Source organism: Myotis davidii, unplaced genomic scaffold (assembly GCF_000327345.1).
Source record: "Myotis davidii unplaced genomic scaffold, ASM32734v1 scaffold101, whole genome shotgun sequence".
Taxonomy (NCBI): Eukaryota; Metazoa; Chordata; class Mammalia; order Chiroptera; family Vespertilionidae; genus Myotis; species Myotis davidii.
This window is the reverse complement of record NW_006292290.1, coordinates 296,860-309,368: the sequence shown is the minus strand read 5'-3', so window position 1 is coordinate 309,368 and position 12,509 is coordinate 296,860. Positions and strand designations below refer to the sequence as shown.

General features: G+C 42.1%; 1 protein-coding gene and 2 pseudogenes across 1 annotated transcript in view; all 3 read right to left on the bottom strand.

Annotated features, from left to right (window-relative positions):
• Positions 1-12,509, bottom strand: part of LOC102754540 (short transient receptor potential channel 4) — a 142,889-nt gene that overhangs the window by 94,155 nt on the left and 36,225 nt on the right. The window contains exon 2 of the mRNA XM_015565302.1: positions 7,772-8,290. Coding sequence (XP_015420788.1) covers positions 7,772-8,290 — 519 coding nt within the window. The remainder of the gene's footprint in view (positions 1-7,771; positions 8,291-12,509) is intronic.
• LOC102754260 lies at positions 11,142-11,485 on the bottom strand (annotated as a pseudogene).
• Positions 11,622-11,962, bottom strand: LOC102754816 (annotated as a pseudogene).

Here is a 12,509-nt window from a genome sequence, read left to right as displayed (position 1 = left end):
GGACAGAGGGCGGTGCCCCAACCCCCAAATCGGCCCTACCCTGAGCGTGACTGAGGGTGGCATCACAACCTGCAGATCCGTCCTTCTCTGTGCATGACAGGGGGTGGCACCCCAACTCCCCAATCGTCCCTGCTCTGAGCCCGACCAGGGGCTGCACCTAGGGATTGTGCCTGCCCTCTGCCACCCAGGAGCAGGCCTAAGCCAGCAGGTCGTTATCTCCCGAGGGTTCCCAGACTGCAAGAGGGCACAGGTCGGCCTGAGGGACTCCCCTCACCCACCCGATTGCACAAATTTTTGTGCACCGGACCTCTAGTATATATATAAAAGCCTAAGCCACAGAACAATCTAACAGCAAATGACCCGTTGACCAGTCGCTATGACGCACACTGACCACCAGGGGGCAGATGCTCAATGCAGGAGCTTCCCCCTGGTGGTCAGTGCCCTCCCACAGCTGGAGTGCTGCTCAGCTGACCAATGTGCATCAGACACCAGGATCACGGCTGGCAAGCGCAGCTGGGGCAGTGGGAGCTTTTCCCATCTCCACAGCAGTGCTACCAGGCAGCGGCAGCAGGAGCAGCAGGCTGGGATGAGCAGGAGCAGAGTGGTGCTGTGCTCATGCTCGGGCTTCTCCCCAGCCACTTGCCACTTTGCACACTACTACATGCCTCGGGGGGTGTCAGACTGCCGGTTTCAGCCTTATCCCTGCAGGCTGGCTGACATCCCCTGAGGGTTCCTGGATTGCAAGAGGGTGCAGGTCAGGCTGAGGGACCCCACCAGTGCATGAATTCATGCACCGGGCCTCTAGTAAGAAACATTAATCATGCTCTGTTAACCATGATGGTTATGTTCTGACTAGAGGAAGCACACTGTAATATGGCTGAGAGTGGTACATCTGGGACAAGGGAGCTAACATCAGCATGCAGTCCATCCTTCTGTTCTGAGAACTGCTTATTATTAAGGAAAGACAACCTCTTTGCTGAAACAATCTAGTCCTAGAGGCACCTGTGGTTTACAGCTTCCTTCCCCTATAATCTGTATTCTGGGCCTGGGGTGCCCGAAGGAGTCCGCCCTCTGTGACATCCCCCCTCCAGCCGCATGACTTGTAACCTGTAATGATTATCCAGTGCTACTTTCCCATGCCTGTACTTCCTACTTTCCCATGTAATCTTTGTCCTTCTACCCAACATAAGCAGCTGGCTTATGGTGGGTGCAAAACAGATTTTTTTTGTGGATGACCTGCTGCTCTCCCATACTGCTGGTATTATTGGAATAAGCATTCAAATATGATTCAACCCTATCTCTGATTGATTGGCTCAAGTAGTGACAATTATTATTTACCAAAATATTTTTATCTTGAAATTTTACATCTTACAAAAAAAGCAGGGTTCTCTGCAATTGTTTTGTGGTCAAGTCTATAACCATGTCTGAGTTTGCCATTTAGATATCATTATTTTTTTCTTCTGATGCATTTGCAAATATAATTAAGTCTTTGAAAAGATTGATAACAAGAACTGTGACTTACTCTAAGTTACAGGTTTATAATCAGGTCATCTCTTTAAAGAAAGTAAAAATTTACAGAACCTGAAAGAACGATTGAATGTATCTGTCCAATTTTCCTAACACCATTTATTGAAGAGACTGTCTTGACTCCATTGTATGACCTTGCCTCCTTTGTCCAATATTAATTGAGCATAGTGGTTTTGGTCTATTTCTAAGTTCTCTATTCTATTCCGTTGGTTTATATGTCTGTTCTTGTGCCAGTACCAGGCAGTTTTGAGAACAGCGGCTTTGTAAGACAGCTTGATATCTGGTATTGAGGTCCCTCCTACTTTGTTATTCTTTCTCGGGATTGCTGTGGCTATTCGGGGTCTTTTTTTATTCCAGATGAATTTTTGGAGGGTTCGTTCTAGGGCTGTGAAATATGCTGTTGGTACTAGCCCACCAACTTACACCATATACAAAAATATACTCAAAATGGATAGAGGACTTAAACATAAGATGGGAAACCATAACAACGAAACTCATACAACTTAACAAAAGGGAGATAAACAACCCAATCCAAAAAGGGGCAAAGGACCTAAATAGACACTTTCCAAAAGAGGACATAAAGATGGCCAAGAGACATATGAAAAACATGCTCAAAGTCACCAATCATCCAAGAGATTCAAATCAAAATGACAATGAGATACCATCTCACACCTGTCAGAATGGCTATCATCAACAAATCAACAAATGACAGGTTCTGGCAAGATGTGGAGAAAAAGGAACCATCTTGCACTGCTGGTGGAAATGCAGACTGGTGCAGCCACTGTGGAGAACAGTATGGAGTTTCCTCAAAAACCTAAAAGTGAAACTCCCATTTGACCCAGTGATACCACTTCTAGGAATATATTTAAAGAAATTAGAAACACCAATCAGAAAGGATATAATCACCCCTATGTTCATAGCGGTACAATTCACCATAGCTAAGATTTGGAAACAGCCTAAGCGCCCATCAGCAGATGAGTGGATAAAAAATTGGTACATCTACACAATGGAATATTGTGCTGCGGTAAAATAGAACGAATTCTTACCATTTGCAACAGCATGGATGGAACTGGAGAGCATTATGCTAAGGGAAATAAGCCAGTCAGAGAAAGATAAATATCACATGATCTCACTCATTTGTGGAATATAATGAACAACATAAACTGATGAACAAAAACAGATCCAGAGACAGAGAAGTATCGATCAGACTGTCAAACCTCAGAGGGAAGGTTGGGGAGAGCGGTGGTAATGGGGAGAGATCAGCCAAAGGACTTGTATACATGCATATAAGCCTAACCAATGGACACAGACACCAGGGGAGTGAGGGCATGAGTGGGGGGCAGTGAGAGGATAATGGGGGGATAAAGACACATATATAATACCTTAATCAATAAAGAAATAAAAGAATGATTGAAAACATGAAATACTAGCAAATTGCCTGACCGGCCTGGGTCAGTGAACATCAACCTATAAACCAGGAGGTCATGATTTGATTTCCGGTCAGGGCACATGCCTGGATTGTGGGCTGGATCCCCAGTGTGGGGCATGCAGGAGACAGCCAATTGATGATTCTCATCATTGATGGTTCTGTCTCTGTCTCCCTCTTCCTTCCTCTCTGAAATCAATACAAATGTATTAAAAATATAAATATCTTTAAAAGATAAACACTAGCAAGTAATCAAGACAAACAAAAGATTAGTTATATGAAAATCTGTGTTCCAAATATAAGAAAAATTGTTTTTATTTCCCTAGAAAAATTTGGTAAATTATACCTTCTTAAGCAATATTAAAGCCTTTTTATTTTTCTTTCTACTAATCCCTCCAAAATTTGGCAATTTTTAATGAGTGAGTTATGGCAACATAGTTCTTTGCATGAATTCAATAAGACTAGTTTCCAATTATCTAAGACTTTGACTGGAATGTCATGTCTGAGAGAGATGTGCCTGGTCTCGGGATGTCACCAAAAAGTCTTAAAGTGTGAAGATTGATTATGAAGCCAATATGGGCCCCTTGGAGAAAGCCTGGTATCTTGTTTGGTCACATGGTTCATGATAGTCTTTCCAGGTAAGGAATGAGGTTGCTTTCCTGGGAGATGGCAAGGAAAGAACCTCACGACATCTTTGGGGACCTCAATAACTTGAGGAATTCACCCAAGTCTACAAGTATTGCAGGAAAACCTGATGGCAGCTAGGTCACTCAGATTATTTGTCCTGACGGGCTAATTAAGGCTCAATCTTGAAATTTCAGCACAGCAGATTTTTTTAAAAGCCTATATGATCAATTGCTATTCTTATCATGTTCATGCAAACAATCAGGCCAAATTGAAACTAGACTTACTACAGTAAATAAATTGGTCTTAATTTGCCTCTTTATGAGAGTAATTTTAGGGGGAAAATTCTCCATATACATAGTTTTAAATGTTAGACTCTAATCCAGTTCATTATCTTCAAAGTTTTATTTTTTCACCTATGAGCTAAACTAGATCCTAAATTTTTATCTAGTTTTCTTAAATATTTGACTACAACCATCCAAACTAATATTTCATTTTTTATCATCCTTTACTTGTAATTATTAACAACCAGTACTTTTTCCTTTTATCAGACTATTTATCATAATTATTGTCATTCTAGCTTTTCCCCCAGTGATACTGAAATTTATAAAACAATTTTTCTCCACTGAGGTACAAACCCTATTTTTATTCAGGAAATACCACCCCTATACACAATTACAACTTCTTTTTGTGCCCAGGCCTCATCATCCCTCTGACAGAGAGCAAGGATCTTTTGTCTCAGAATGAAAACATCACTTCCTTTCAGCATGAAACAACTACAGAAGAGATCCTATGCCCCTTTTCTATGAAAGAATTCAGTCCCAAAAATCCTTGAGGGGGGTAATGTTAAACAGATATGAGCTGAGCAAGTATGATAGGCCAGGTACAGAAGGTCATGGGTGCCTAGCAAGGGACAATTGTAGGGACCTTGCCCTGAGAGTGGCCTCTCCTCCCCTAGCATATTGCTAGTTATACAGTTAGGAGTTCTGACCTTCTGTCCCTAGAGATATCATCTAGGCCTCAGGAAAGGTCTGGAAAATTAACCATGCCTTAAAAAAATAATATAGCCAAATTATGTCAGGAGACTCATCTGGATTAGAATCAGGTGTTGCCAATATTCCTGCTCAGGATTAGAGTAGCTCCTTGAAGTGGGATTGGTTTGAGAACCTATGAAATAATATATGGGAGGCCCTTTCAGGATGCTAAAGGTACAGATGTATATGTAGATATGATGTTAAAATTAAGAATTATATGCGGCATCTTTATTAAATAGTGACTTTATTAATAATTTAGCATGTGCTAGGGATTTTTCTGTCACAGGTATGCTACATTCCTTCTTAGCAGGCGACAGAGTTCTACTCGAAACATGGAAAACCAGATCACCAGACAATCAACATGGATGGGATCCTGAGATGTGCTTCTCACTATTCCAACTGCTCTGAATCAGTCAGGGATAAAGCCCTAGATCCATTACACCAGGTGAAGCGGGTGCCAGAAGGGGAAGAATGGGTAACCAAACCCAAGAAACACCTCAAGGTCATCTTTAGAAGACAAAATTTACTATAATCATGCTCTTGACCAATGCTGGTTTGGCTGAAGAATTCATTCCATTCAGAAGATACAAAAATATTTGGGTGAACTTAGCAAAAAATGTTCTTAATATCTCTGACTTTTGCCTTTTAGGAGGAACGTAAGTAGAACAGACCTTTACATCCTGTGTAGTAGGAGTTGGGACACCTATTGCTAATATATAGAATTATACTCATTTTATTCGTTTTGGGAAGAAAGTGACATACCAGAACCTTTATGCATTGGGACCCATTGTCCAGAAAAAGGATGAAGGCATATTTTCTCTCAATATTGCTGCAGTAGCTCCCTGTGACAAATGTCTGACTTTTACCAGTTGTTCTAATTATTGTCTTATAGTATCTAATAACTAAAACATGAATTGTTCTGATAATTTCACCCTCCCTTATAATAATGGACATACTAAACCACTGGCTGGTTGGTTTCTGATAAGTGGGGAATTGTTTATTCATATATCCCTGCCAACAGCACCAGGAGGCCTTGTTCCTTAGGAATACTGACAGAAGATAGAGACCTTCACCCAGATTCCTTAAGAATAATTACTAACAAATAGAAAGAGTAGGGAACTACTAGTACTATATGGCAATACAATCCTTAATAGCCATTTGTAAATTCCCTGCCATAGGAGGACAAAGACCAGGAAAAACTTGCTGGACACCAGGACTCAGACCATATAAGAAATTGAAACTGTTCTAAAGACCTGATCACATATCTGCATTCCATACAAATTCCAAGTCCACAAACTCAGCTCCCTGACCCACTAATGACAAGAGCTTCCTGCTAGTGACTGCATATAAGGATAAAACTCAAGCTCCTGGGTGCTGCCATCATGGACTCTATATCCCCTTCGCTCAGTGATGTGCATCTCTTCCCTTTGGATATCCCATCCTCCATCCCCTTTCCAAAATAAATTAATTTTTTTTATCCACCTTCTGAGATGGCTATTTAGCCTGTCCGCATATCACCATGTTAACCTTTCAGTTAATATATAAGAAATTAATATTAATTTTTTTTGTCTTGGACAACTCTTTATTTTAATACTGGAGGCCCGGTGCACAAAATTCATGCATGGGGGGGGTGGTCTCTCAGCCAGGCATGCACCCTCTCCAATACAGGACCCCTCGGGGGATGTCTGACTGCCAGTTTAGGCCTGATCCCACAGTCAGACATCCCTCTCACAATCCAGGACCACTGGCACCTAACTGCTCACCTCCTGCCTGCCTGCCTGATCACCCCTCACCATTCTGCCTGCCTGCCTGATTGCCCCTAACCACCTCTGCCTGACTGCCTGATCACCCTTAACCTCTCTGCCTGCCTGCCTGATTGCCCCTAACTGCCTCTGCCTGCCTGCCTGATGGTCTCTAACCATTTCTGCCTGATTGCCTGATCACTCCTATGCTGGAAGCTATCCATCCATTGTCTGCACTATCAGGAAAATGTAAACAAGGAACCCAGAAGGCTGATGGACCTTGAGCTTTGGCAAGGGCAAAAGCTATGCATCGATTGTTTATTTGAGACAATGGTGGCTCAAGCAATTTCCTGACCTAATAGTCTCAAAGTGAATCTTTAGTAATATTTACTGACCTCCAAAATCTATAAGGAATTAATACAACTTAACAAAAGGAAGATAAACAATCTAATTAAAGAAAGGGCAAAGAACCATAATAGACACTTCTCCCAAATGGACATACAAAAGGGCAAAAGTCATATGAAAAAATGCTCAAAGTCATTAATCATCCTAGAGATGCAAATCAAAATGACAACGAGGTACCACCTCACACTTGTTAGAATGGCTATCTTCAACAAATCAACAAATGACAAGTATTGGTGAGGATCTCGAGAAAAGGGAACCCTTGTGCACTGCTGTTGGGAATGCGAACTAGTGCAGCCTCAGTGGGAAAAAGTTTGGAGTTTCCTCTTAACCTCTTATTGCTGAACAATCAAGAAACTAAGCCAAACATGAGAAAGGTTTTAGTACTTTTATCTGCTTTTGGGGCAAAGGCTTTTTCTTTATTAATAACTTCTAATAATGTATTTTATTAATATAACACCTTATAATTCACTAAGAGTCTTCAAATATATCCAAACATTTTACACTTTCTATAAATCTGTGAGAGACACCTTTTATATGTATAAACACATGTATAATCAAATGTTATAAATATAAAGTCCATTAAGTAGATGAGAAAACAGAAGCTTGGAGAAAGATGCATGACAACCTAAAGTAACAAGAATTACACATGAGAGAACCAAAAAGCTCAGTCTGAAAATTTTAAAATTTATTCATTTTTTGCATTATGCCAAAGAAAATATGTTCATTTAACAGATACTAAACCATCACCAATTACAAAATCATTTATCACTCTTCAATGTAGTTCATAATTATCAATCTGACAAATAAATATCAATCAAATAATAAACATCATCCACATAACAGTTAAATAGAAAATACTCATACACAGAGGGGATAAATGATAATGGAAAAGATTAAATAAATAAATAAATAAATAAATAAATAGAATTCTCATATCTAATTTTGGAGTACCATTTTCCTGCACTGTGATTAAAATTATGGTGTTTTGATGGGTAAATTCTGGCAACACTCACCTCTTTTTGACGGTACTTAATGGCCAATTTTAGTCTTGCAAGATCATTTCCACTTTGATCTTCTATGAGGCTATTATCATCTCGGTAATTAAGAATGATTTCTAGTTCTCTGGAGCTTCTTGTCTGATCCAGTAGGTCCTTAGCAAACTGTTTGCACTGTTGTGAAAGTTCCTCATACTCAGACTTGAATTCATTTTCCACCTTGCTCAACTCCTGAAGCTCCCAACTTAGTTGAAAGGCTGTGAGAAAAGGATCTTCACTTGACAGTGCAATGAGAGAAGGGCTAGCCAAGGCCTTGTAGATATTGAGTCTGGAGCGTGAGTGACGAAGGCTGTCCACATCTGAACTGGAGACACATTCAACACAGTTACAGCGGACCTCATGGGGTCTGGGCACCGAGACTCCTTTCTGAACTAAAAGTTTTATTATCTCATAATTATTTGTGTGGGCTGCCAAGATGATTGGTGTAATGTCCGGAGTGAATTCAGAGAACTGCTTATCGAGGAGTATGGGAGGTACCTAGGAAAAAGAGGAAAGCATATTTAATGAATATTTATTCATTTGTTCAAGCCTGTGAATTTCAGACAGCATGCCATAGAATGTTGAACAGAGTTCATAAATCTTTTGCCTGTTTTATGTGGAGGGATATAGCTGTTTTTCCAAAAAATCAAGAGAGAATTACAGAAAAATAACTTTCCTATATAATGACACGTTATTCTTTCTTTAATCTGAATTACAACATTTTAGGAATCTTAAATAAGTGGCTATGGAAACTCGCTATTTGGTTACAGCCCTTCTTGCTTCCAACTTAGTTTCTGACTGACAATCTTTGCCTTTCTTTCCCAGATGATGATTTCCTAAATAATTAAGAAATACATTAAAAAATAGTTAATTATTTGTTTTAAAACAAATTTTACTCTGTAATAAAAGTATTTTAATTCTTCAGTGTGTGTGTGTGTGTGTGTGTGTGTGTGTGTGTGTTTTATCTTCTGAATTCCTAACATCCAACCTATGATTAAAGATGGCAGCAGACATAGGAGGTCTAGCCTCATGTTTTCTATTTTCATCTATTCCTCTATGGTACATTTTCCAGAGGACAAGATATGCTACATTGCAAATACCATTGTTTTATTAAAAACTAGTGGCCTGATGTATGAAATTCATGCATGGGGGGGGGCGGTCCCTCAGCCCAGCCTGCACCCTCTCGCAATCTGGGACCTCTGGCTCCTAACTGCTCACCCACCTGCCGGCCTGTTCTCCCTAATTGCTCTCCCTTGTTGGCCTGATCCCCGTAATTGCTCTCCCCTGCTGACCTTATTGCCCCTAACCATCTCTGCCTTGGCCACGCCACCATGGCTTTGTCCGAAAGGACATCTGGAAAGTCTTCCAGAAGTTATTATCATATTACTCTTTTATTAGTATAGATTAATTTCAGAGAGGGAGGGAAATAGAAACCTCAATGATGAGAGAGAATCCTTGATTGGCTGCCTCCTGCACGCCCCACATTGGGGATCAAGCCCACAACCCAGGCATGTGCCCTGACCAGGAATTGAACCCGGGCGCTTCAGTCCTTAGGCAGAGGCTCTATCCACTGAGCAACACTGGCCAGGGCTACACTTTCCCTTTCCGCTGGGATGTGTTCTGTCTGCTGGAGCTGAAACATTGAAGCTGTCTCACTGTGGCAGAGTGTGGTGCACTGGACAGCTCAGGGCCGAGTGGAGTGCAGTGGGTTGGACTAGGTGAAGTCCCCTGAAAGCTGGAGAGGGACCTTGTTTAACAGCCAGACTGTTTCATGGCTGTGCTGCCTCGCAGTTGAGCTGCCACACTGTTGGGCTGGGCCACTGTCAGTGGGAGTTTACACAACTGAACTGTCTGTACAGATAGCTTCCTCCTCACCACACCCCCAAGCTGGGTGTTCCTCTTAAAGTTGAAGTGACACCAACCACCCTTGGTTGGTAGCCCAATCAACCCCCTTGGAAAGAGAAATGGGGAATCCTGATTTTAGGTGAATGCTCCAATTTCTTAAGTTGGCAACTAATGTGAACTTTAGATGTTTGAGTCAAGCCAGAGAGGCTGTCAGGCCTGGTGTCCAGGCCACTGGGCAGCCCTGGGCTCAGCCCAGCTGTAAAGGGACCCTAGGCATCTGGGCAGGTAAAGGGGTTGGGGGCGTGCTTGGGTAATTCTGACATCACCCCACTTGTTTTTTTTTCTCCACTGATCACAATTTATTATAATCTGTTGGCAGCAAAGATAGATATTAGTTACCAGAACTATGTCTTCATAGAAGTGGATAGTATGTAGCCATTCTGTGGGGAACTGTGTGCACTTAAGCATCAGCATGATCTTTCAATTTGCTTTTTTGTTGTTGTTGTTGTTGTTAATAAAAATAAGCTTTATTACATCAAGTAATAAATACATACAAGATGCAAACAGTATTAGTCACTTTCTTCCAGATCTTTGGATCCACTGATGGGAAAGGCGGAACTGAAATCTACATACATCCTTAGGGGAAATTTCAGGGGTCCTTGTCAGGAAAAGTTTCATAATATGCTCTTTCTTCTGTATTTATAACTTGTGCATTTTATTTTTTTTAAGTTTCTTATATGACAATGAAGTTTCATTTCTTTTTTTTTAATTTTTATTGCTTAAAGTATTACAAAGGGTATTACATATGTGTCCATTTTTCCCCCCACCCTAGACAGTCCCCTAGCCTCCCCTATCCCCCAGTGTCTAGGAATATATTCCAAGAAACCAGAAACACCAATCAGAAAGGATATATGCACCCCTATGTTCATAGCAGCACTATTCACCATAGCTAAGATCTGGAAACTTGTGCATTTTAAAGATCAACTTCAAAGTACTAATATTCATGCAAATGCTTAAGCAAAAAAAAAAAAGAACGTTACATTGAGCAGAATTTATACTGTGTGGTGAACAGGCACTGGCTACTAAAGCGCTGCCTCGGGACTCACTGAAACAAACCCTCAGAGTTGGATCAGCTCAGAAGAGAGACATAAAGAACCATGTGAGGAACAGAAATATATCCCGAAGAGAAACACCGGTATCTGCAAGGCCAACTACAGTTTGCTGTTATAGATAACTGACACGCATCATGTAAATCAATGCTTTAAAAAAACACACAAAATGCCCTGGGTAGTTCCTAACTAATATGTAAATCTAATAACTGCAAAAATCTCTTCTCCATCTTAGCGATGGGAGGTTCAGAGCCTGATGAACCACGGGAGGGACACGGGGAGGAGAAACCAAGCTGTTACCATTTTGAAACCAAGTTTCATCTGAAGGGAGGCAGGGGGCAATGAGCTGTCACTTCTTGGAAGAAGATGGAAAGCTTTTCACGCTGATTCAGGGGCTAGGACCTGGTGTTCCACTCCATCTCAGCCAAGTACTCCTGAACCAGCCCTGTCATGTGGATGATGCCTCGCTTCAGTATCTCCATCGCACTCTTGCTGCCCGTGTACGTGGGTCTGACCTCCTTCCCAGCTCTTTGATAATTGCCAACAGCTCACATATTTTCTCTGGGATCCTGGCTGTTCTCTGTCCCCTACGTGTAGCCTAGAGATGGTGGTTCTAGTCACTCAGCAGCTGGCGGTACTGGGAGGACGTTGCCATGTTGGTGGAAGGTAGGTGGACGCTCCCAGTGGCATTGAGGGAAGCGGTGGGCATGTGTGTGGTCAAGTTCAGTTAGTAAGACATTCCCCTCCAACTCGCGCCCTCCCCCCCCCCCGTGGCGGGTGGCCTGGCATCCGTGCACGCATCCATGTGTCTGCTGAACTCCAGCACACTTTTTGTTGTTGACAGTTCAGGCTGCACTGGCAAATATGGCTGTCCCTCACCCTGACACCACCGCAGTATCATGATCTTTCAGTTTCTTGATGTTCTTCTTGTGCTGCTCAATTTCTTTCTGCAGATGCTCAATCTCCTTTTTATGATGAGTGATTTCTTCATGTTGTTTCTTCAAGGCTTCCAGCTATTCTTTAGTCTACTTTTTGAAGTATCGTTCCTCTTCAGCGTTCTCTTTTTTTTTTTTGCAAAGGCTCCACCGGCTTCCCTGATCGTGCCTGCCTGGGAGCTGAAATTAGCTGACTGTTCGCAGCCAAGGCCTCCAGCTTTCATGGCCCTCACTCCTCACACTCCTAGCCTCAGTCATGCTGCCGACAGGGAGACTGCCATGGTTGTCAGTGCTGTTCAGCTCCAGACCCATCCCACTTGGTTTTAAATGCAAATCCACCTTGGACAGGCCTTGAAGGTCTTTTTTCCTTCTGTCTGCTCACATTCATGTCTGTTGGTGCCTGGTCTGTCCACTTCAGATTCAATCTGCAGGACTACTAAGGGAGCCTGTCTAAGGAAGGGGAAGCAGCCTCAGTGCCCTAGGCCAAGTTCCAGGAGGCTGGCAGTGCTGTTGGGATCATGCTGGCAGCACTGGTCCATTGGTACCTTGCCTGTCCTCTTGAGATTGACCCTGCAGGACTACTAAGGGAGCCAGTCCCCAGTTCCGCCCCACCCTTGTTGCTGCGCGCAACCTCCTCCTGTATGGTCCTGACCCATTATGGTTTCCTGGCCTAATTTGCAATATATATATATAGAATAGTTCAAAAATAATCCAAGGTGAAGGAGGAAGTAGAAGAGCAGAAAAAAGATTCAATGAGTTGATAATCATTGAATCTGGGTGATAGGTACATAGGGTTTCACTAGCATAGTCTCTGCATTGTTGTATATA